General features: G+C 44.6%; 1 protein-coding gene across 1 annotated transcript; it reads left to right on the top strand.

Moving 5' to 3' along the window:
- The first annotated feature begins 4,645 nt into the window (after positions 1-4,645).
- Psat1 (phosphoserine aminotransferase 1) lies at positions 4,646-21,934 on the top strand. Its single transcript, XM_051194024.1, has 9 exons — positions 4,646-4,810; positions 5,822-5,882; positions 6,958-7,027; positions 8,165-8,370; positions 9,425-9,597; positions 11,921-12,090; positions 16,896-17,024; positions 19,948-20,085; positions 20,868-21,934. Exons 1-9 carry the CDS (start codon positions 4,751-4,753, stop codon positions 20,971-20,973), a joined length of 1,113 nt encoding a protein of 370 aa, XP_051049981.1. The 5' UTR covers positions 4,646-4,750; the 3' UTR covers positions 20,974-21,934.
- Positions 21,935-23,019: the final 1,085 nt, after the last annotated feature.

Raw genomic sequence — 23,019 nt, 5'->3', positions numbered from 1 at the left:
AAAAAAAAAAAAAAAAAAACCTGCCCCGGAAAAGACAAAAGAAAAAATGAACTGAAACCAACTCAGATGCATCATGGGAAAGAACATGTGCAATTAGGAAAAGCAAATATATGACCAAATCTGTCAATCAAAGCAGAGTACTGCACACACTATACCCCATAATAACCAGACCCTCAGAGCCTCAGTCTCTTGAACCCCATAAGTACTCTTACTCTATGGCCCACTGTCAGTCCTGACATGTCCCTCTATAATCTGCACTGTCCCTTTGTTCAGAATAAAGTTGTCTCAATTCTTTTCAATTGTGTTTGAAACATACAAGACAGTGTTTCTCTGTAGCTTTGGAGGCTGTCCTGAAACTTGCTCAGTAGACCAGCTGGCCTTGAATCATAGAGAGCTGCCTGTCTCTGCCTCCCGAGTGCTGGTGTTAAAGGTGTGTGCCATCACTACCACCCAACAATTATTTTCAATTCACCTTGAGCCCTTATTTTCAATCCTCTGGTTAATAGACAAACTCAGACCACTGATAGCCTAGGAGATTCCTTCCACCATCCTAGAGGGCCTGCCTGCCAGTCTACTGTTTTTTTTTTTTTTTTTTTTTTTTTTTTTGTTTTTGTTTTTGTTTTGTTTTGTTTTTAAATCAAAGTGAAAGCAAAGAGACATCTGTTTCTTGATTGCATCACATATGAAATTACAGACTTACCTTTTACACATATCTCATTGGTGGATTCCCACAACATGGCTGCTTGGATACAAAGGGAGCTGCAGTGTACCAGACAGTTCTAGATAGCTACTTCCAGATAATAATATTCTATTCATAAAGAGTACAGATGTGTGGTAGTCATTATGAATTCTGCCATGGATGGGCATGTGTTGTGGAATCTTTAGCTAGGCAAGCATGTTTTACATTTGTTTATGCTGCATTTGTTTAATGGTGTAAGGATGTGTGTTTAATCATGAAAAGATGTGTTGCTGTTTAAACTGGCCTGCCTAAGGCACCTGATTGGTCTAATAAAAAGCTGAATAGTGGAGCAGGATAGGCAGGGCTGGTGGACAGAGAGAATAAATAGAAGGAGAAATCTAGGCATGAGAAGCAAAAGAGAGCTGGGTGGTGGTGGCACACAGCTTTGATCCCAGCACTCGGTAGGCAGAGGCAGGCGGACCTCTGTGAGTTCAAGGCCAGCCTGATCTACACAGTGAGTTTCAGGACAGGCTCCATAGCTACACAGAAAAACCCTGTCACAAAACAAACAAAGAAAGAAAGAAAAAGAAAAGAAAGAAGGGAAAAAGCCATGAGAGCTAAGCTAAGGCTGAACATTCAAAATTAATGTTATTATGTAATTCCAATTAATGTAAATTCCATGTTACCAAGATTTGGGAGCTGGTTGGTAACCTAAAAGAAAGAGCTGGGTTCAGGCATGTAATTTCAATTTACCACAGTCCTTTTCTCATTCTTACTTCTGTGTGGTTCCTAGAGGCATGCACTGTGGCTCTAAGTCTCTGACCTAAGGGTAATGGATAGATCTTAAGTAAGTATAGAAAGAGATAGATTATATTTACAACAAAAAAGAGATTCATGCTGTACAGGAAGACATTTAAGTTTTAAAAATATGTACGTATTGGGAACTGATTGAGATTTTCCAGGGTTGGAAGGAAGATACACAGATCAATGGTGGTCTAAGGCAGTGTGTGTGTGTGTGTGTGTGTGTGTGTGTGTGTGTGTGTGTGTGTGTGTGATCAGCTTCTATGACATGTGGTATTGGAAACTATAGGCCCCCAGGGAGGAATGGCTACATGGCATGTCTTAGCATATGAAATGATAACCATCTGTGTTCCTTATGGGTCCCAGGAGTAGTTGGAAACTAAGAGACAGACAGACATACCTATAAAACTGGACAGTAGCAATTAGAGCCATATTTCCTGGGAACAGAGGGCAAAATGAATTTGTGGTCACTTTCCCTTGTCAGTGGACAAACCCAGCATTGCATCAGCAGTCTGAAGAGTCCCTTCTCTCTTAGTGACCTCTGCTCAGATAAAGCTAGAAAATAATTTCAGGACAAGTCCGAGTGAAGCGGTTAGTGAGTTTATTAAATATTTAGACAGAGACACATTTGAGGAGAATGTACACTGAAGATATGGGTGTCACACTTAGGTGTCTTTGAGATGGCTAAATATATGATCCTGTGTTTTAAATTACATACCCACAGGCTTTAATTTACAAGAGTTTAAAGATTAAGCAAAGCTTCAAGCTTTTAGTAAAAATTAAGCAAGTATATGAACTAGCTTATTTCTCTTAAAGAATTTTCTTTTGATAATGGAAGTATAAAGTGGTTTTATGAGGTGCGTGGTTGAGATTTAGGGATGGGAAGTCACAAACATTCTGTTTTTACACATTTGGTTACTTATTTTGTAGAGAGGCACACACATGCAATGGCTCAGGTCATTAGGGTTGGTGGCAAGTCTCTTTACCCAGTGAGCCATCTTGATGGCCCTGCTCTAGGCAAGCTGGCGTTGAGAATTGATCCCAGGGCTTCTAGACCTATCACTGATCTTTATCTTCAGCCCTAGTTGTTTGTTTTTAACATCTTAATTTGGGTTGTCTTTAGAAAAACACACATTATTTCTGTTGGCATGGCAATTTTTTTTTTTTTTTTTTTGAGACAGGGTTTCTCTGTATAGCTTTGGAGGCTGTCCTGGAACTTGCTCTGTGGACCAGACTGGCCTCGAACTCACAGAGATCTGCCTGCCTCTGCCTCCCGAGTGCTAGGATTAAAGGTGTGTGCCACTGATGCCCAGCTTTTTGTTATTTTTTTTTTTAAATCATGCATATGGGTGTTTGATTTGCATGAAGGTCGGAGGTGAGTGTCAGCCTCCTGGGACTGGAGTTAGAGATGGTTATGAGTCATCATGTGGGTGCTGGGAAGTGAACAGGGGTTCATTGGAAGAGCAGTCTCAACCACTGAGCCATCTCTCCAGCTTTGTATTGAGTTTCTTGATCCTTATTCAACAAACCGAAGTGTCAGGGACTTAATTTTTCCTGACCTTCTACCTATTCACTCTCTGGGACTTGTGTTTAGAGCTCCAAGAAGACTGAAGGCAAACACTGCTCTAGCAGATTAACTGCAGGAGTATGTGTGTGACTGTCTAAAACCACTGTATTACATAAAGCAGTAGGTATGTTGCAAATCTTTCTTGTCTGAGTTTAAGGGCTAGGATCGAAACTATTCGGCTATGTGATTTTTCTTTGTTTGTTTGTTTTTATTTTTTGAGGCAGGGTTTCTCTGTGTAGCCCTGGCTGTCTTAGAACTTGGTAGGTAGGCCAGGTTGGCCTTGAACTCAATATCGGCCTACTTCTACTTCTGTTATGCAATTTTTTTCCAATTTTTTTTTTCTAAATTAAGGTGCAGAAGAAGGCAGTGACATCCCTCTGTTCAGCTTTTCCTATAACTTTTGCTTTACTATACCCAAAGTAGCGTACAGGCTACAGAAAATAAAAAAGAGTCCCAATTCCCAAAGGATGGATTGCAAGCCTGTCAGACTGAAGTCATAGATGCTGTGTTTGGTGTTAACGCTCAGTAGGCAATTGTGCTTACTCCTGGCATCCACTGCACACAAGAACCAAGGAAAATGTTTTTATAGTAAAGAAATCTGGGTTGAACTGCAAAGTAGAAACTACATCGCTTTAAAAGTGTTCTGAACTTCAAAGGAATTGCCCTTGCATAGAAAGGGCCTCCTTGTCCCAGAATTTCATGTGAGCCTTCAGAGCAACTCTTTTTGAACAGAGAACTTGTGCGGAAAAGTATAAACAGATTTGGCCACGTGCCCAGCTCGGCTAAGGGCCACATTCCTCTGGTCCGGACTGCATTCAGATTATTATGCTCCTGTTAATACCTCCTCACAACTGCAGGAACTCCAGCGAAAGAGAGCCAAAATTCGAGTTCTTGCTCCGCAGTTCATGAAAGAATGAGAAAATGGAGAGTCAGCAACTTGAAAGGTTATCCTGGATGAGAGTGGGGGTTAGCTGCGGGAGGTACGGGCTCACCCCCCGAAGTTTTTTAGCCACTCTGTCCTCTCATGGTGCAGAGTTAGAGCCCATGCACAAAGGCTCTTGTTTGTTTTATGTTCTTTTAGAGACAGGGTCCCTCTCTGTGTAACCCCTGGCTGGCCTCTAAGCAGCTATCCTCCTGCCTCAGCCTCCGAAGTGCTGTGATTATCGGGTGCTCCGGGTCACAATCGCATGGCCTCACTGTTCAGGTCCTTCTTCACCCTACACGTTCTTCTTTGAGTGCCCAGTCTACTTTGGAGTGTCCGGGTGGGTCTTAGGACAGTCTGGTGAACTAATGAGGACTGGCCTCTGGAGCAAGTGCAGCAGAGCCCAACTCAGGAGCAATGGGTTTGTGCACCATCTCGCAGTTGGCCAGATGCCAGGGTCGGGGACCCAGAAGTGCTTAAAGGTAGTAGGCGCCCTGCCACGAGGGTGGCTGGTGCAATCCCTCGCTCTCTTGCGTTGACAGCCTAGGCGGGTTGAAATTCTAAACAACGGGAGGAGCAATTGATCGCAGGATCGGATGGTGAGCACAGCCAATGGGGATGCGAGTCTCTGGGTGAGAGCCAATCGGTACGCGGCCTGAGAGAGAGGCCCAATGGGGCGCCGACTCTGCGAGCTGGAGCCCGCCCCGCCCCTGCATCCGGAGACGCGGGCAGTTCGCGTGGTCTCTGCTCCTGCCACTTCCCCGGCTGTTGCCTCGGTACCATGGACGCCTCCAAGCAAGTGGTTAACTTTGGGCCCGGGCCTGCCAAGCTGCCACACTCGGTAAGATGGCCAGGGTTCGGCCGGAAAGCCGGCATCGGGATGCAGGGCGTCGGGATGTGACTGTCGAGATACAGACGTCGGTGTGCGGGACGTCGGGATGCCGCCATCGAGATGCAGCTGCTGAGGCCAAAATGTGCTTCTGTGCAGAGGCCGGTGTGACTCCGGCTCGGCCTCCCGGCGGCGTGGCTTTGCGTGCACGGGCGCGCGTGGGAGCGGGAATGAATGGGCGGTGGCGGGCGGGTCAGGGGCGAGCATGTCTGTCTCCGGGGTGGCAGGCTAAACTCGGCTCGGGGAGCACAGATCTCAGAATTCGGGAATGGAAAGCTGCCGGCTTCTCCCTCCGAAACCCCATCGAACCCACTCAGCCCCCAAGCCTTTCTCCCCCTGGAAACTCGCTTGTTCCCTTAGTGCACCCGGGGTTCTGCTTCTGAAAGGCTTTAGTCTGTTTGGCTAAGTTCCATTCGCTTGATCTGGGTGCCATCCGGTCCCTCGCGGGTTCCTCTCGGACCCCAGCTGTGCGGAATGAGATGCCTCTCTTGGCTTAGAGCCCACGAACCAGCTGCCGAAACGGTATCTGATAGCCGGTTGCCACAGCGCTCCGGCATGGCCAAGAATTGTACAATTATCTATTGTTGAACCCTGGCGATCTCCCTGGAACACCGCGGCCTCTGTGGGGTAGGAACAGCATCTTGCTGTGTGAGTGGGGAAAGGACGCCTTGCTTTTGTGGGGACAACTGCACAAACTGAGAACAAGGCTTATTCTGCGGTCATTTCGGTTCATTTTCCGTGACGTTCTTTGCTTGAACTGTGGGAACTTCTGCAGGAAACCCTCCCCTCTTTTAGAGTTGGCTGTGTCCCGTCCCCTGTGGCTCTCCCCTCCCCCTTGGTAAGGCAAGGTCTGAGTACAAGCTAGTCTGGGCACCTTCTGGGCCTCTGCTTAGCTGATGGTCACTACCTCCCAGGTGTATGAAGTGTGCAGAACATCTTGAAATCTTTCTTGTCTTTTTCTAGGTATTGTTAGAGATACAGAAACAGCTATTAGACTACAAAGGACTTGGCGTCAGTGTGCTTGGTAAGACTTATTTTGGATTCTATGACTACCCTGGTTTAAAAGGGAACAAAAATGCCTCAAGTCCAGGCTTTACTCTGAATGGTCTTCTTATAGTACATTATAGGTATATTTAACTTTAATGTCCTGGCTTGCATGTTTGCTGGAGCCAAGACTGACGTAAATCACTGGTTCCTAATTGGTTTTGGGTTTTAAAGGCAGGGTTTCTTTGAGCATCCCTGGCTGTCTTGGAACTACCTCTATAGACCAAGCTGGCCTGGAAGTCACAGATCAGCCTGCCCATGCCTCGAAAGTGATGGGATTAAAGGTGTGGGCCACCACTTCCCAGCCCTAATTGGTTTTTACTGGTCACAAGATGTGAGATTAGCAGATACTATACATTTGCCTAAGGATGCCACCAAGGCTCTGTAATATTTACATTCAATGTAAAGTTTTTATTATACTTAGGTAACTTGTAGAAGTTAAAAAGTTCATAAGCCTCTATGAAGGTCCTTCTCATTAATAATTTCTTTATTAAACTTTTAACATTTTTATTTATATTTTAGACATGAGTGCTCTGCAGTATAACCACATGCCAGAAGTGGACATCAAGTCTTATTAAGATGGTTGTGAGCCACCATGGGTGCTGGGAATTGAACTCTCGACCTCTGGAAGAGTAGCCAGTGCTCTTAACCACTGAGTCATCTCTCTGTAGTTCTTTATTAAACTTTTGCTCCTGTGTTGTTTAGAAAGAGAACCTCTAAGTCCTAAATTTCACATTCATTTGTTTTTCTTGCTTGTTCCCCAGGCTGCACTGTGTGATAGGACTTCAGGGTTAGCTCTCTGAGTCTCTAGCTTGGGAGAAAGAGAGTCGGGTTTGATAAGGACCAAATGATCCTCAGTTAATATAGCACTTGAAAAATCACTGCACTGTGACTGCAAGACTGAAAGTTCACAGTTTGAATAGTGGTGTGAATTGTCCTCTACATTAAGTGTGCATGTACCTACCTGCTGAACGCAGCGCTTTCTTAAATTATTTCTCTGTAAATTTCACAAGCATTTCTGTTTGTACTTTGTCGTTGTTTCTTTGCTTCCACAGAAATGAGTCACAGGTCATCAGATTTTGCCAAGATTATTAACAACACAGAGAATCTTGTGAGGGAATTGCTGTAAGTTTTTTTCAAGTATTTTTTAAAAAAATATATTTATTTTATTTTATGTGTGTATATGCCTGAGTATATGTATGTGCATCACGTGACAGTTTGCAGAGGTCGGGCGAAGAGTTAGAGCCCCTATTGAGGTTTGAGGCTCCCTCCTTTCTCATGACTCTAGCTTGTGTCAACTTGACATAGAACTAGCCAGGCGACTTGCCATCTTACTGAGCTGACTGTAGGCCAGGTACAAGATAGTTACACAACCCCTGTTGCCCTGTTCCTGCCACCTTGCTGGCTCCTTCTATTTGGTACTGATGCTGGAATTCTGTCCTTTCCCTGTTTATTCCTAAGCTCTGGCTATTATAAAGGGGGATCTCTGCAGCTGGTCTGATCATCTTTTCCATCCTGAAGTCAAAGCATTTTGTACTTAGTCCTGACTTGTTTTTGGGCTTTGCTTACTCAGCTAGACCTAGAGTTGTCAAAGACAGACACCTCTCATTGATGCCTGGCTCAGTATGGTTACAGGTGACCCACATCACCAGCTTAAGCAAAAATGGGACTGTTTGCCTTGTGCAGTCAAAGGAGGACACAGGAGCCCTGTTGATATGGGGGGGGGGGATAGTATTTGCAAGATTAGCACCTTGCTGTGATATGAGCAAACATCTCAGCCAGATTTCACTGGCAGCTTTGTTCACTGCTCATCTCCTATGTTGGGGTGGCCATAGTTGAAATCTGAAGTCACCATAGGTTTCTACTGTTGTCACCAATAAATGTTAAAGAAACCAGTAAATGACTAAATTGGGTAAGAGAAAGTGATAATGAAATTTTACTGTATTTTTCTTGTAAGATATATTTCGTGTGTGTGTGTGTGTGTGTGTGTGTGTGTGTGTGTTTTCATTCATTCATAGAAGCCAGAAGAGTAATCAGATACTTTGGAGCTAGAGATATAGGCCATTGTGAGCTGCCTGATGTGGGTGCTGGGGAAATGAACCCAAGTCCTTTGCAAGGGCAGTACTTGCACTTACCACTGGGCCATCTTTCCAGCCTCTGTAGAGTTAGACCAGAAGTATGTATGCACTTGGTAGAGCATCCCTCATTCTCTATCCTTGATGTGTGAGCTTACGTATTTACTGTCACTGTTTTTATGTTCAGAGATGTTCCCAACAACTACAAGGTGATCTTTGTACAAGGAGGTGGGTCTGGCCAGTTCAGTGCTGTCCCCTTAAATCTGATTGGCCTGAAAGCTGGAAGGTGTGCTGACTATGTGGTGACTGGAACTTGGTCAGCTAAGGCTGCAGAAGAAGCCAAGAAGTTTGGGACTGTGAATATCGTCCACCCTAAACTTGGAAGTTACACAAGTGAGTTTTGGGAAGTGTGCTGAAAGGTGAGGTGCTGAGTGGCCATTGCCCTTGCTGTTCTTTTGCTGCTGTCCTCTTGTCAGTGGTTACTGATCTCATTTAGATTGTGTAGCTATGGTGATCTGCTAACTACTGCAGAATGATGAGAGTCTTGCTTGGCTAAGAGCCCAGGAGCCAGTTTGGTATTTGGTATGGGAAGACCAGGGACCCCAGTGATGCTGCCCTTGCCCTAGTCACTCCTTATCTTCATGGTAGACCCAAAATAGTCCCTTTTCTAGGAAGATGGTTGCAGTTGCTCTTCATTTTGTTGTATCCTCCCAAGTTTCAGTGCCCTTGCTGAAGCATCCCAATAATAGTATCATGTGCCCTGCTGTGAATTCATCACTAACTCTGCCTGAGTCACATTTTACCCATAGGGATATGGATTTGATTGGCTTTGCTGGAACCACATGGGCCCAGATTGCATAAGCACTAGGTCCTTAGCAGAATCTAGTAGACCAACAGGTGTAGGGTAGATGGGTGTTTGATGCCAAAAAAAAAAAAAAAAAAAAAAAAAACTTTCACTTAACCTCCATCTTCTCTGTTGGTTCATTTGTTTGGTTTGGTTTGGTTTTGTTTTGTTTTTTGAGACAGGGTCTTTCTGTGTACCCCTGGATGGCCTGGTAATCATTTTTGGTTGTGTGCCTAACCTTTTAAGGGTTGACCCATCTCTCTAGTCCACCTTGGTAGTCTTGATGTAGCACAGGCTGCCTTTGAACTCAGAGCAGTCCTTTTGCCTTAGCCTCCTGAGTGCGGGATTACACATGTACACCAGTACACTTGGCCCCTCTGTGCTGCTTTTGAATGTTATTTGTACCCAATAAATTCAAAGTGTGATGGATCATTCAGCTGTTAGTGGTGATGATGCACAAGTAGGTGGATAGGTACTTGTACTTGCCAAGTACTTTGGAGTCAGTAATCCCCTCAGGAAACTAACCAATCTTCTGGGTGACATCATCTATATATGGAAAAGGGAAGGAAGAATGTAGAACCTCAAACTTGCCTTCTGTGATAGAAATTCCAGACCCAAGCACCTGGAACCTCAACCCGGATGCCTCCTATGTGTACTTCTGTGCAAACGAGACTGTGCATGGGGTGGAGTTTGACTTCATACCTGACGTCAAGGGAGCAGTGCTGGTCTCTGACATGTCCTCAAACTTCTTATCCAGACCAGTGGACATTTCCAAGGTAGAGTATGAAAGGTTGGGTCAGGGAACCAGTGAGTGTGAAGTGTTTTGATGAATATGCCCATAGAAAAGCCCTCAGGGAGTCTGGGGCTAGCAGAGCCCCTGAAGCCAGGGTAGACATCAATGAGCAGACTGACAGCTGTCTGTTTCATCACTAGCTGTCTGAACATCTAAGTCTGTGGTAATAATTGCTCATGGTCTACATGCCAGTAACTTGCTTGCCTTTAACAGTGGCTCTCAAGCTGGGCTTGGTGGCATGTGCCACCCTGAATCCCAGCACCCAAGAGGCTGAGGCAGGTGGATTTCTGAGTTTAATGGTAACCTGGTTTACATTTTGAGTTCTAGGCTAGCAAAAGGTATACAGCGAGACCCTGTGTTTTTGTTGTTATATTTGATAGTTTTTTTTTAAGTGTGTATTTATGGTATACATACTTACATACATTACACACACATTATACACACACATACAATTTACTTTACCTATTGTCTGTGTATGGATGTATGTGCACACTTGCTGTGGTGTGTGTGTGGTTTTACTTGCTGGACCACCTTGCTGACCCAATTTTGATCACTTTTAGGTGTACAGATCAGTAGCATTTAGCACTCTAATATTGCGGTGCAGCCTTCACCTCTGTCGCAGAACTTTCAGGTTTTGTACTAAAAGTTTGTACCAGTTGAATTGCCACATTCCCAGTCTTTGCCAATCACTACTATCCAACTTTATGAATTTATACTCAAGGAACTTCCTATAAATGTGATCATGATATTTGTTCTGTAGTATTTGGTTTAATTCACTAATGCCTTCAAGATTCACGCTGTGGCATATATCAGAACTGCAGTTTTAGACTAGTATTCCATTATATAGATCTCTGTATTTGGTTTATGGCCACACCTTGTTTTTTAAAGATGGGTCTCACTGCATAGCTCAGTCCAGTCTGGCCTTGAACTTGAAATCCTCCTGTCTCTCTTTTGTGTTAGAATTACATGTTTGGCCATTCCAAATCATGTCAGTTGTGAACCGTACACCCTTACTTGATTTCCTGGGGTGACATAGAACCTGTATCTTGCACAACAAAATGTCCTCAAGAACCATTTGCCATTGAGATATTCTAAAATTCTTCCTCAGGTCTCTCACCCATTCAGGTTGTGTTGCAACAGTCTCATTCATGGCTGCTTCCAACTTTCTCTTAGTGGAAGTTTGTATTAATTACCTTTGACCTCTATTTTTTTTTTCTTTTTAGAATTATTAATTTTATTTTACAAGTATGGATGTTTGGCCTGCGTGCATGTATGTATATGCACCAGATGTGTGTCTGGTACTGCCAGAGGTCAGAGGAGGACATTGAATCTCCTGAAACTAGAGTTAGAGATGGTTGTAAGATACAATGTGAGTCCTGGGAATTGAACCCAGGACTTCTGCAAAAGCAACAAGCACTTTAAACTATTGATCCATCTCTGCAGCCTATTGATTTAAAAACTTATATTTTAACCATTTCAATATTTAATTAAAAATATGTAACTAAAATTTTATTTAAAATTATGTATGTGTTAGTAGCTGTACAAATAAATCTTCTAAATTAAATAATAGTATTTCATTTTGACTACAAAAAATTTGGAGGCCCCAGTTTCTTTTTGTTATTTTTCAGTGTTTGGTATGAAGCCCATGCTTAATGCATGATGAACATGCTATATTAGTGAACTATACCTCAATCTAAAGGGCCTACATACCAAGCTTGTTCTAAGGTCACCATGCAGCCAAGGGTGACCTTGAACTCCCGATCCTTCTGTTTCCATCTCCCAACTGCTGGATTACATGTACACCATCAAGCCTGGATATTTAGTTAAAAATTTTTTAAAAGATTTATTTAGTTCTTACTATATATGTATTAGTATTTTGCCTTAATTTATGTATATATGTGTACTGTGTGTGACTGGCTCTCAGAGGTCAGAATCAGGTGTTACAGGTGGTTGTGAGTCACCATATGGATATTGAGAAACAAACCCAGGTCCTCTGTAAGAGCAACAAGTGCGTTAACTGCTGAGCCATCTCTCCAGCCCTGAGAGGACCTGTCTTAAAGACTGGTTTGGGAGTAGGACAAGGGTCGTGAGTGCATGGACTTCACAGTGCTAGATGTAGGCCTCTTCCTGGCATAGGCCAGGCCTTGGGTCTCCGCACTCAAGCACTATAGTATGGCGTGCTCCTAGGCAGGAATGGGTACCTTACTTTACACAAATTGTGATGAGAGAAGAGGTAGATATCAGCATTGCATGACTTAGGGATGGCCGCAGATTCCCTCTAAAATAACTGATGTTTCTTTTTTAAGTTTGGTGTGATTTTTGCTGGTGCTCAAAAGAATGTTGGCTCTGCTGGAGTGACAGTGGTGATCGTCCGCGATGACCTGCTGGGCTTCGCCCTCAGAGAGTGTCCTTCAATCCTTGACTACAAAGTGCAGGCTGGGAACAACTCTTTGTATAACACACCTCCATGTTTCAGGTAACTCAGGGGTCTTCCATCAGAGTAGAGGTAAAGTAGAACATACTTCATTAGCCAGGAACCCAAGAGTCCAAAATACTCAGCGTTTTTCGTCCGGCTCTCCTCCTGGCCTCTAGATACTGTTTGGTCAGTGTTTCTGTTGCCCTTTTTGTGAGGATGACAATCTTGGTTTTTGCTTGATCTTGATAATCCAGGCGCCAACTGTTGACCATTAACCCACAAGTTCTCTGTAGAAAAAGTGTCATAGCCTGTGTCTCAGACAAACAGGGTGGCTTTCCAGAGGGACAGGGTCAAGCTAGTAGGGCAAGGGTGCCAGAGTTCTCTTTTGTCCTGCAGAAAATGCCTTCCACACACAAGAAAGGGAAGAGTTTGGAAGTTTCCCTGTGTTTCTTTTCTTTTTTTCCCCCCCAAGGTAGGGTTTCTTTGTATGGCTTTGGAGCCTGTCCTGGAACTTGCTCTGTAGGCCAGGCTGGCCTCGAACTCAGATCTGCATGCCTCTTCCTCCTGAATGCTGGGATTGAAGGCGTGCGCCACCACTGCTCAGCTTCCCCTGTGTTTCTGTTACTCACGTGATACAGAACAGTGTCTAGTGTCCCACACTTTTCCTAGGAGTAGAGTGTTCTATAGTTCTGGTCACCCCTAACCTTACTCCTGGACCTGGACTAAAGATGTTTCTAAGATGCATGTTGGCCTAGAAGTAGCATGTGGCTCAGTTCTATCTTGCTTACCTCTTGGGGTTCCAGGCAGTGGACACTAGTCAGGAAGGAAACGCTGAAGGTACCACTGGGAACCCCATGGGCAGGATTCCTGGAGGAACAGTTGAGGTGCCAGGCTATTTGGGATAGGAGGTTAGAAGGTGGGGCCACATACCTGCCTTACAGCTCAGTCTTCCAGGGGAGGCTTTAGAAGAGAGAAGGCTGAGACCCAATGTGATGGTGTCACCTACAATCCCAGGACTAGGAGATGGAGTCAGTAAGATTGAGACTGGGCTGCAGAGTAAGACTCTGTCTCAGAAGCTGAATGATGTGAGAAGATAGGAGGAGATGGAATGAAGCCTGTCCTGGACATGTGTCCAGAGGCCAACAAGGAGCCAGGGTGAGCAGGGTACCCTTGGGCATCTTTTCAGGAGGCTTTAAAGACATGTGATGAGCATATTCACTGCACATTGGGAACAGTGGGAGAACAGGCCAGGTGTCTGGTGGGAAGTGGGAAAGATTGGACACTAGAAAGTCCACATCCCAGCCTCCTTGCTAAGCCTCAGTTGGCCTTGATCCCACCCCATCCCCTTTGAATGCTCCCTGGGCATAGAAACCCCCTCTCTCTGGGACTTCAGAAACAGCAGAAAAGGAGTTCTTCCTCAGATTGGGATGGTCTCTCAGAGCAAGTCAGCGTGGCCAATACTTAGATTGAAACTGAGCAAATGCATAGAAGGTGAAAGGTAAGGGATTCCTAACCCAATTGTGCCCCCACCTCCACCTCTGTTTCTCTACGTTGTTGATGAGATGAAAGGAGAAAACTTTGCGCTTCTGTGTGACCTGAAGTATTCAGAACTGACTGTAGTGCATTAACATTCAAGGTTAGAAATGGCCCACTGAGAGCCATCTCCTTATAGAGACGACAATGTGTGCAGGGCAGGGGAGGCAGCCAGAACCCTCTCCAGTCTGTCCTATAGACAGGTAAGGATGCAGGCATGTCCTGGTGATGTTCTTTGTTCTGTTTGTTTTGTTAGAGCCAAAGGATTGTGGGCCTAGAATTGTTGGACTGTTTGGATAAACTGGACCATGAATGGTTGCTTAGTAGCCTTGGGCAGGAACTGGACTGGAATAAATGGCTGTGGTGACATTCTTTTTAAGCCATTAGTAACAGTCAACACTGTTAGTGGGTAGAGGAGAAGATACTAAACAACCCTTCAAACTTCATAAAACACTTCCTATTTTTATGCATATTGAGCTGCTAAGTATAGATAGATTGTTTTTTATCATCCAATTGTCTTGTTTCACTGGGTGAAAATATAAGGTAAAGGCTTGGTGACTTGTGCTAGCATATGGCCTGTGCAGGGGCCTGCCTGGAGAGGAGGGAAGAAGTCTGAACCCTCAGAGTATAGGGGAGTTGACTCAGGGAAGGCTAGCTGCATGAAGGCTTTCAGAAGCTTCTGAAACAGTCATGACACCTGATCCCCAGCCCAGGGCCTTATCTGCAGCCTGGAGATTTTGGTGACTTTTTTTTTTTTTTTTTGTGACCTTTTTAAACTCTGACACACAGGGTATAATTTATGTTGTCTTAAAAATATATAAAAATAGCACCTGCTTTTAGCAAAAGTTTCCCCAAATGAACTGTTACCAGGGAAACACTGTGCCTGCCTATCCACTCACCCTTCATTAATCATTCAAGACTCATTCCAGGACCCACAGGGAGTCCCAAATTTTTCAGGGGTCAAATCTCTTTTTAAAAGTGGCATAGTATATAGCTATACACATGCTCCTGCATGCTATAAGTCATTTCTAGTCATTTATAATACCTAATAAAATGTAAATACGCTAAATAATTTAAGTATTCTATTGAGTAAGAAGTAATGACCAGGAAAAGACTTGTTTATACTCATTCCAAACACTGATTTTGAAATGTTGCCTGTACAAAGTTGGCTGAATCTGTGGTTGCCAATCTGATGAATTTGGGGGAGGAGGGCCAGCTGTACACGATCATGTATTTGTGTCAGTAAACTGTGAACAGTGCTGTTCAGACTTGTGTAAATCCTCCTTTCAACCCAGCAGTGTACTGTGGGCATTCTGTCATGTTAGGCCAAATGCCTGTCCCCTTTCACCTTTTTTTTTCATAGCTGCACACTCTTCCAGAGGACAGGCTTGCTGTGGTTTAATCAGTTCAGACAGGCTTCGATGGTAGCCCTGTCTGGTGTGTTTGTAGGTAGCCAGTTTAGAACTAAAGGCATCAGTCACTAAAAAGTGTGTACTGCTAGTGGGAAGAATTGAGCCCAAGTTGTGAACCCACATAGCATTGTAAGGCTCTGATGGTTTCAAGAGTTTTGGCTTAGCTGGCTGTTGGTGGCCCATGCCTTTAATCCCAGCACCCAGGAGGCAGAGGCAGGAGGATCTCTGAGTTCAAGGCTAACCTGGTCTACAGAGTGAGTTCTAGGACAGGCTCCAAAGCAATACAGAGAAACCCTGTCTCGAAAATAAAAAAACAAACCAACAACAATAAAAAACATTTTTGGCTTTAGAGGGTAGAGGTATGAATTATTAAGAAGGTGGGACCCTGGAAGACCTGTGAGAAGCAGTCCCAGGGCCCTGCAGTGTGTACCCAGGCGCTGGCTGGGAAAGCAGGCAGAGCTTCCTCTCCCCATGGTTGTCCTGCTTTCCAGGCAGCCTGCTTTCTTCAGTTCCATCTACTGCTGTCTGAGGCGTTAGAGACCCAGACCAAAGGGGCTGCTGCTGGTGGTCCAGAGAAGTGTGCTGGCTTTCTGCTGCTTTGGCCTGCTTAGATCCTAAGAAGACAGTCAGAATATGGGTAGCAATCCTGACACAGGCTCCAGTGTTGGTCCTGAGGTCTGGCTGAGACAGAGGCCCTTTGTTGCTTTGGATTTCTTAGAGAATCTGAAGTCTGAACTCTTGGCTCAGAAAGGGATGATCCTGTGTTGTGGCTGGGCCTTCTAGAACCAGGAACACAAATCTACACCATCTGTTCTCCACTTCTGCTTTTTCATTTGTCTTGAGAACAGGGGCTTGCTACGTATTGTAGTTCAGGTTGGCCTGGAATTCTGTGTAGTCCAGGCTAAACCATCCTCCTGCCTCAGACTCCCATGTACTAAGGTTTACAGGAAGGTTACTCCATTTCTGATCCTTGCTTGTCTAGCCAGGGTGTTGGCTTCTCTGTTTAAGTAGAAATGAGATCCATTAGTATTCACCTTCTCCTTAGAATGGGCTAGTTAAGTCTCATGCCTACCTCTTGAGACCAAGGAAGCAAAACTGATCTGCATGACGGATGTGGGGGTAGAGCTGAGAGGACCAAGAGAGTTGTCCACTTCAGGTAGCGATGACTCCTTATTCTCAGTGGTAAAGACAAGGCTTACATTTTCATGGTGACTAATCCTGTGTGGAACCCGTGGTGTCTGCCACTGCCACATTGCCTCTGCCAGGTAGGAGGTGCTGACTTGGGGTTCTGGGATAGAAAAGAACAGTGGGCTTCTAGCCTTCTAGCATTGGGATCTAAGACATAGAGGTTTAAAATAAAAGAGCAAGTAGGAAGACAAAAGCAAAAGCAACCCCCACAACCTTATGGACCATATGAACGAGGGAATCTGGGGATTCAGGAGGTAAAGAGTTAGCTTAGGGTCGGGTTCCACCCCAGATCTCTGATCCTTTAATACAGGTAGCTCCTCACGTTGTGGTGCCCCTCATCCATAAAGTTATTTCATTGCTACTTCATAACTAATTTTTCTACTGTTAATAAATCACAATGTAAATATTTGCGTTTACTGACTTCAGCACCCCTGTGAAAGGTTCAGAGGTCACAACCCGTAGGTTGAGAACTGCTGGTCTAAAGAGCTGGTGTGGGTGTCATGGAGCACTTGCAGCAGGGCCTAGGGAGACTGCTGTGGCATTACTGAGGTGCACTCTGCTGCCTCTTTAGAATGTTGCATGAGCTGCAGTTGTGCTGGCCTCGTCCTTGGCGTGCTCTCTAAGTGGTCTGCCGACAGTGTGTGTGACTCCCATTACCAGTTTGCTCACATGTCCTTTTGACTTCCGCAGAGGTGAACTTAAAGGTGTTGTGTTTTTTTTTTCCTGCTTTAGCATCTACGTCATGGGCATGGTTCTGGAATGGATCAAGAACAATGGGGGAGCCACAGCCATGGAGAAGCTCAGCTCTATCAAATCCAAAATGATTTATGAGATTATTGATAATTCTCAAGGATTTTATGTGTAAGTGAATGCATTGTGTCTCTTGTGAACTGGGAACTTTATTCCTTGAAATTTATTTACCTTTTCCAAGGACTCTAGCATATTGGTGAGTGATGGGCCCATACCTCATGAGCTGGGGTTGAAGATAGGGAAATTCTTTGCTCTTGGGAAATCCCAGTCTTTTGGGTCATGTCACCAAGTACTCTGACCTGGGGAAGTATGCCCTCCCCCCTCCATCTCCTCCCTTGTGACACTGGAAAACAGTTGCAGGAAGCTAACAGCTTTGCCTAAAGCTTTCTGTCAGTCCCTTGTGCTGTAAATCCTCCTGATCTCCCTGCCTCCTGCCCCCATGGGCTTGTGTGCAGGCATCCATGGACATTTTGCTTATATAGGTCAGAGGACAACCTCCTTGTCAGTCCTTACACTCCATCTTGTTTGAAACAGGGTTTCTTTGTTTTTCATAGTTTCGTTTGGCATGCGGACAGTCCCTTGAATCCCAGGGGTTCTCCTACCATCTTACATTAGAGGCACTGGGGTTGCAGGTACATTCTGGGATTACAGGTTCATTCTACCCCATAAGACTTTCTGAGGGCTCTGGGAATTTGAACTCAGGTCCTTATATACTATAAACAATTTGCCCACCTAGCCATCTCCTCTTCCTCCTTCCCCTTTTATCAAAGTTCACTCCTTTATTCTAGGACAGGTTTTCCCATCCCTGGTCTGCAATCTGAATGAGCTTGGCTATGGCAGGGTTGACTTTTATCTAGCTATGTACTTTCATGACAAAGGGATGTGATCTTCTGTTGATCACTGGCTACGTTTGTGAGGTGTACACATCTTCAAGGTGCTTCCTGGGGCTGCTGTAATAAAGCACCCACGAACTTGGCAGAGTATAACAACAGCCCCCTTTTTTCCTTTCTTGTTTTTCTTTTATGGGAGTGAGCCAGTGGATTTAGGTATACCTAGCGCTTCAGGATGATTTTGTTGTTATTTTGAGACATGCTTGCACTATACTTATATCCCAGGCTGACCTTGAACTTTCTATGTAACTAAGACTGGCCTTGGATTCATTGTTTTCTTCCCTTCCCAAGGGCTGGTATTGCAGTCAGGGGCTGACACACCCCACCTGTGCATGGTAGCCTCATGTCATGATTGTTATCATCATTTTGTCTGCAAAAGACAAGTTTTCCAAATAGGTCAGATTTTGTGGATTCTGGATGATGAGAGATGGACATGTGTCCACTACCCAACCTGACACACAGGCTTCTCTCCATAATGGCAGACAGGATGCCCCTAAGGTAGTGCCTGGGACTTAGAAACCTCTTGAACAGTAATGGCATTTGATCTTCCCTAGCTCTTAAGGTGGGCACAGATGTACATTGGCCATATATCTTATGGTATGTGAATGTGTCTATATACCCAATTCAACATATGTACATAAACATTTATAATCACTGAGCAAGCCAGCACCTCCATTTTTAGTGGTCATGGTTCTTTGAGGCTTAGTCTGTTGTAAGAGATTTATCTGCCTAACAGTAACTTGCACTCCCTTTGGGTAGTTTGTGGGCCACACAGACTAGAAAATGAATGATGCTGCAATCCTAACATAAAGATGTGAGTTTTAGCCAAGACTTGCTGAATTTGTGTGGGTGAAGGGTATGGATGCATTCTTGGATAACTAGGCTAATAAAGCATGCTGCCATCCCCTTCCCCCTAAAATGTTTGTGTCTGCTTGTGGGAGCTCTTGGCTTGCAGCAACTGGGATTATAGAGGTGTACCTGGCTTCCCATGGGTTCTCGGGATCTGAATTCAAGTCTTCCTGCTTGCATAGCAAGCAGTTGGCTGACTGAGCCATCTCCCTATCCCCCACTGCTACTTTTCTGAAACACAAATCTGTTACTGGGCAAACTTAGTAGCCCTCATCATTCAGGGATCTAGTCAAATGCCAGAAGAGTGTCAGCAGGCTCTCCTTGGGCCAGCCTGTGTGCCTCCAGCCTCCCCTGCTAGGAGCCCAACATGCTGACTGAGCCAGAGCATGGCAGCCACTCCCCATGCCTGCCATTCTCCATTTCGTCCTTACACATGTCCCCTCTTTGACACCTCTCAGAAAGAGTACCTGTTTGGAGCTCTGTCTCCACAGCCCTCTCCAGCTAAACTGCCCTCCTTACTTGGAAGTAGAATTTCCATCTGCCACCTTTCCCTCAGTTGAAAACTACTGATCTCCTTCTTTTCTTCTTTATGGGTGATGTGTGATGTAGTCATTTCCTAGAGATTTCATCTTCAGCTTTGAGCTTTTATGACATGATTGTTTTGTGTTATTTTTCCTTTTATGAAGGGGTGGATAATTTGGGGGGGGCATGAGTGTAAGTCCAGATCTTCAAGTCTCTTAAGTCTTCAGCCACCTGTAGGCCCAGCTTGTCTCCATCCTTGCAGAAAGAGCTGTACACTTGTACTGTGTGGCTGACACGTGTTGAAAGCCATGTAAATGACCTACTGAATTGTCACAGATTGTGTGAAGCAGACATTGCTGTTCCTAATATTCAAGTGAAGGGCTGAGTCTGACAGAAATTAGAAGTCATACAAGTGAATGCTAGCTTGCATGAGTGAGGCTTTTTTTCTCTGGGTATATCATAAGGTTCTGGGAATATTTTTTTTCCTTCATTTTAATTCCTTTTTGTGGGTTTTTAAACTCAACTATTTGTTGTTTATTAAAGTAGTACCAGCTGGCCTTGAAATCATTATGTGGCTATGGATGACCCTGAGCACTGATCCTCATGGCTCTACATCCTGATTGCTGTGACATAGAACCTACAACCTTCTACATGTTGAGCACTATGTCAGCTGAGTGCTAGCCTGAGCTCTGCTACCATTTAGAAACCTGTAGATTTGTTTATGACATTACACCTGCTAGAAACATAGCTGGACTAATAAACATGCTTTTCAGATGTCCAGTGGAACACAAGAATAGAAGCAGGATGAACATTCCATTTCGCATCGGCAATGCCAAAGGGGACGAAGCTCTGGAGAAGCGCTTCCTTGATAAGGCGGTGGAGCTTAACATGATCTCCTTGAAGGGACATAGGTAAGCACCCCTCGTCCCCAGGCATGTCAGAGGCAGAATGAAACAAACCCAGGACCTTGCACAGCCTGAAGTAGTGGTGACAGACTTACTTCTGGCTGGGTTGCACCATGTGTTGCATATAGGGTTGCATCAGCTCTGAAAGTGCCTCTGGTAGGGCCTGCCTGCTCCACTCTGGGTTGGATCAACACTGTGCTCAGCTGCACATCAGATATGCTGAACAGTAAATGTCCCCACACAGGAGACCTGCAGCAGCAGAGCGTTCAGTCTGTCTGTCTGGCTGGAACTGTTGCAAAGCCTAGCGAGTGGTATGGCCCCAAAGAAAGCCACAGTCATCCCCTTCTTCTGACTTTTTCTCCCTCCCCTCATTTAGTTTCTTCTTTATCAAAGGTGAATAGTTAGGATATGATCAAAGTCCGGTGTATGCACGTATGGAAATATGAGAGTGAAATCCATTAATTTGTACAAATAATGTTAATAATTACTCTAAAAAATGTGACTAGTGTGAGGCATGGTGGATGACCTTCACTGCACAAGGGATTTCTGTAATGAGTTAGAGGCATCATGCTACCCTTTGGGGAAGTTGAGGGCTCTGGGCTGAGATGCAGTTCTTAGGAGGGGTAGTTGTATTGTGCTGAAATAGATGCCTTTTAAATTTCACTTTTTTTTCTGTGTTGTTGAGGTTCAGGCCTGAGCCTTATGTATGGGAGGCAAGGGCTTTAACACTGATAATATGCCTTCTCCTGATTTCCTTGGTCTTCATGATTGGGTCTCTGTTGTTCTAGGTCAGTGGGAGGCATCCGTGCTTCTCTGTATAATGCTGTCACAACTGAAGATGTTGAGAAGCTGGCTGCCTTCATGAAGAATTTTTTGGAGATGCATCAGCTGTGAACATGACTAGCTACGCTCTGCCTGTGAGCAACACACAGAGTTCAGATTAACTTTGGATTGTCTATAAAAACTTAACAGACATGGATTTTTTTTTTCCCCAACTACATGCTTACTACAGAGTCTTTTTAAAAGAATAAGGATTAAACACCCAGACCTCTGCAGAGCTGATGAGGCTATCAGCTAATGGCCTCCTTCGTTTTGACTTGATCTGGAAGCAGTTTCAAAGCTTTTCTGTTGCTTTTCTAATGAGTCCAGCCTGGCATCTCTCTGTTCCTTTCTCTAGGTGGATTGCAGCCCTAGGCTTGGACTTTGTTCTGCTGGTTCCAGTTGGTTATTTTTGGGTTCACAGGAGCATACCCCAAGGAGCTTGGTTGGGGTGCCATGTGCTGGATCTGACAGCGGTGAGATTCCTGGGTTCTGCAGCTGTTGGTTAAAGTCAACAATGACTCTTTTAAGCATTTTAGATCTGTCTACTGCTATTCTCACAAAGATAAAAGGGACGTATACATGTGCTAACATAGTAGCTATGTTTTTAACTCCATACGGTTTATATCTATGGCTTTATATTTTTAATGAAACAGTTCTGTAGACGCTTTTAGAGTTTGTTCAACCCATGATTTTGTGTATGGCTGTCCTCTGCTGTGGACAAGTTGCACCCTCCCACCTACTCCCTTCTAAAGCTGCTTCAACCGAAAGATCCAGAAGTTCCATGATTCACTTTTCCTATCCTTGCCACAAACACAAGAAATGGTTGGTTCTTTGCTTTTTGGTTAGGCTGTTTAATAAAACTGAGTAACCCTTCCACCTCCGCCCCCACCCGCCGTGAACTGTGTTCATATGGCTGTTTGACCAGGGCAATACTGTACATTCCAGATCTTTGCTGAGGTCTTTTTCCATCGTTCATATTTAGTGTTTTCTGTTGACTATGTGAAGAACATTAAAGTCCTAAAGCATCTCTAAATCATTGCCTGTGTTCTTCTGCTTGCCCTTTTAGGCATCCTGACAGGAAGGCCTCTGAGATAGAGTTTAGTCTATCTATTTAGGTGTCAGGCTTAGTTCTTGATCAGCTCTGTGTGGCTGTTTACCTTTTCCTTTTGGAACAGACACTGTCAGCAGATTCCTTCCTTCCAGCACTGCACTTCTGTGAACTCTGCCCGTTAGTCCAGAGAAAAGCCAGCAGAACAGTTTTGAGCTCTTCCTGTTTCATTTGATTGCCCAAGGAGAAGACACTGATTAATTGGTTCTCCTGGTCTGGCTTCATCTTTTCACTTGTGAAAGGAGGGAGATCGTACCCAGCATTGCGGGATGCTTATATTAAAAACAAGGTCTTGTTTCGAGCTGTGACAAACCATCACATTAGTCTGTAAATGCCAAGAGCCAGCTATGGGTCCAGAAACAAAAACAGTGTTTAGAGCTAACCCTCCTTTTCCCATGTATTTGTGAATCCCCATTGTCTCCACTTCAACCCTTTGTGTACAGCTCTGCTATGACAACCCTTGAATTATTTTGGCACCTGTCTTTGCCCCAACCACTTTTCCCAGCACATGACTTGGACCGACTTTCTGCTCTGTGTGTGTATGCGTGAATGACCAAGGCTTTGTAGTGTGGCACTCAGAGCTTCCTAGCATCTTCCTGGCTTCCTGTCCCCCGTGCTAATGGCTCTTAGATCCTTTCTGTTACGATTGTGCCCATGCCATGCTAAGCTTAGAGTTCCTGCCCAACTCAGTAAGATCAGACAATCTTCATGACATCTGATGCTTCTTTACTTCCTCTCCCTATTCTTTGCTTTGTTGCCATGGAGGTGACCATTTTCTTTCCCCTCTTTGTGATTCTGAGGTGGCTGCCTATCTGTCTTGCACATAGATGTTCAGACTGCCTAATGAACGAAGAGCATGGTGCATGGTTTCTTAGTGTTGTAAACAGCTTGGGGCAGTAAAAGCACATGGATTTTATAAAGTATCAAAAGTTTAGTGTACAATGCAATTCATTTTTTACTAATGGTTTGACTAGGATCATATGTGGTCAAGTGGGGAAATTTAAGACTCC

Source organism: Phodopus roborovskii, unplaced genomic scaffold (genome assembly GCF_943737965.1).
Source record: "Phodopus roborovskii unplaced genomic scaffold, PHOROB, whole genome shotgun sequence".
Classification (NCBI taxonomy): Eukaryota; Metazoa; Chordata; class Mammalia; order Rodentia; family Cricetidae; genus Phodopus; species Phodopus roborovskii.
The sequence above is the reverse complement of the archived record's forward strand: the minus strand, read 5'-3'. Positions and strand labels throughout refer to the sequence as shown.

What these genes read in the sequence shown, in the direction of transcription:
- Psat1 (XM_051194024.1), top strand. Translation starts at nt 4,751, where the DNA reads ATGGACGCCTCCAAGCAAGTGGTTAACTTTGGGCCCGGGCCTGCCAAG. An exon ending in AATCTTGTGAGGGAATTGCT is followed by an intron (nt 7,028 to 8,164) that starts GTAAGTTTTTTT and finishes TTTTATGTTCAG; the next exon opens with AGATGTTCCCAACAACTACA. An exon ending in TAAACTTGGAAGTTACACAA is followed by an intron (nt 8,371 to 9,424) that starts GTGAGTTTTGGG and finishes CTTCTGTGATAG; the next exon opens with AAATTCCAGACCCAAGCACC.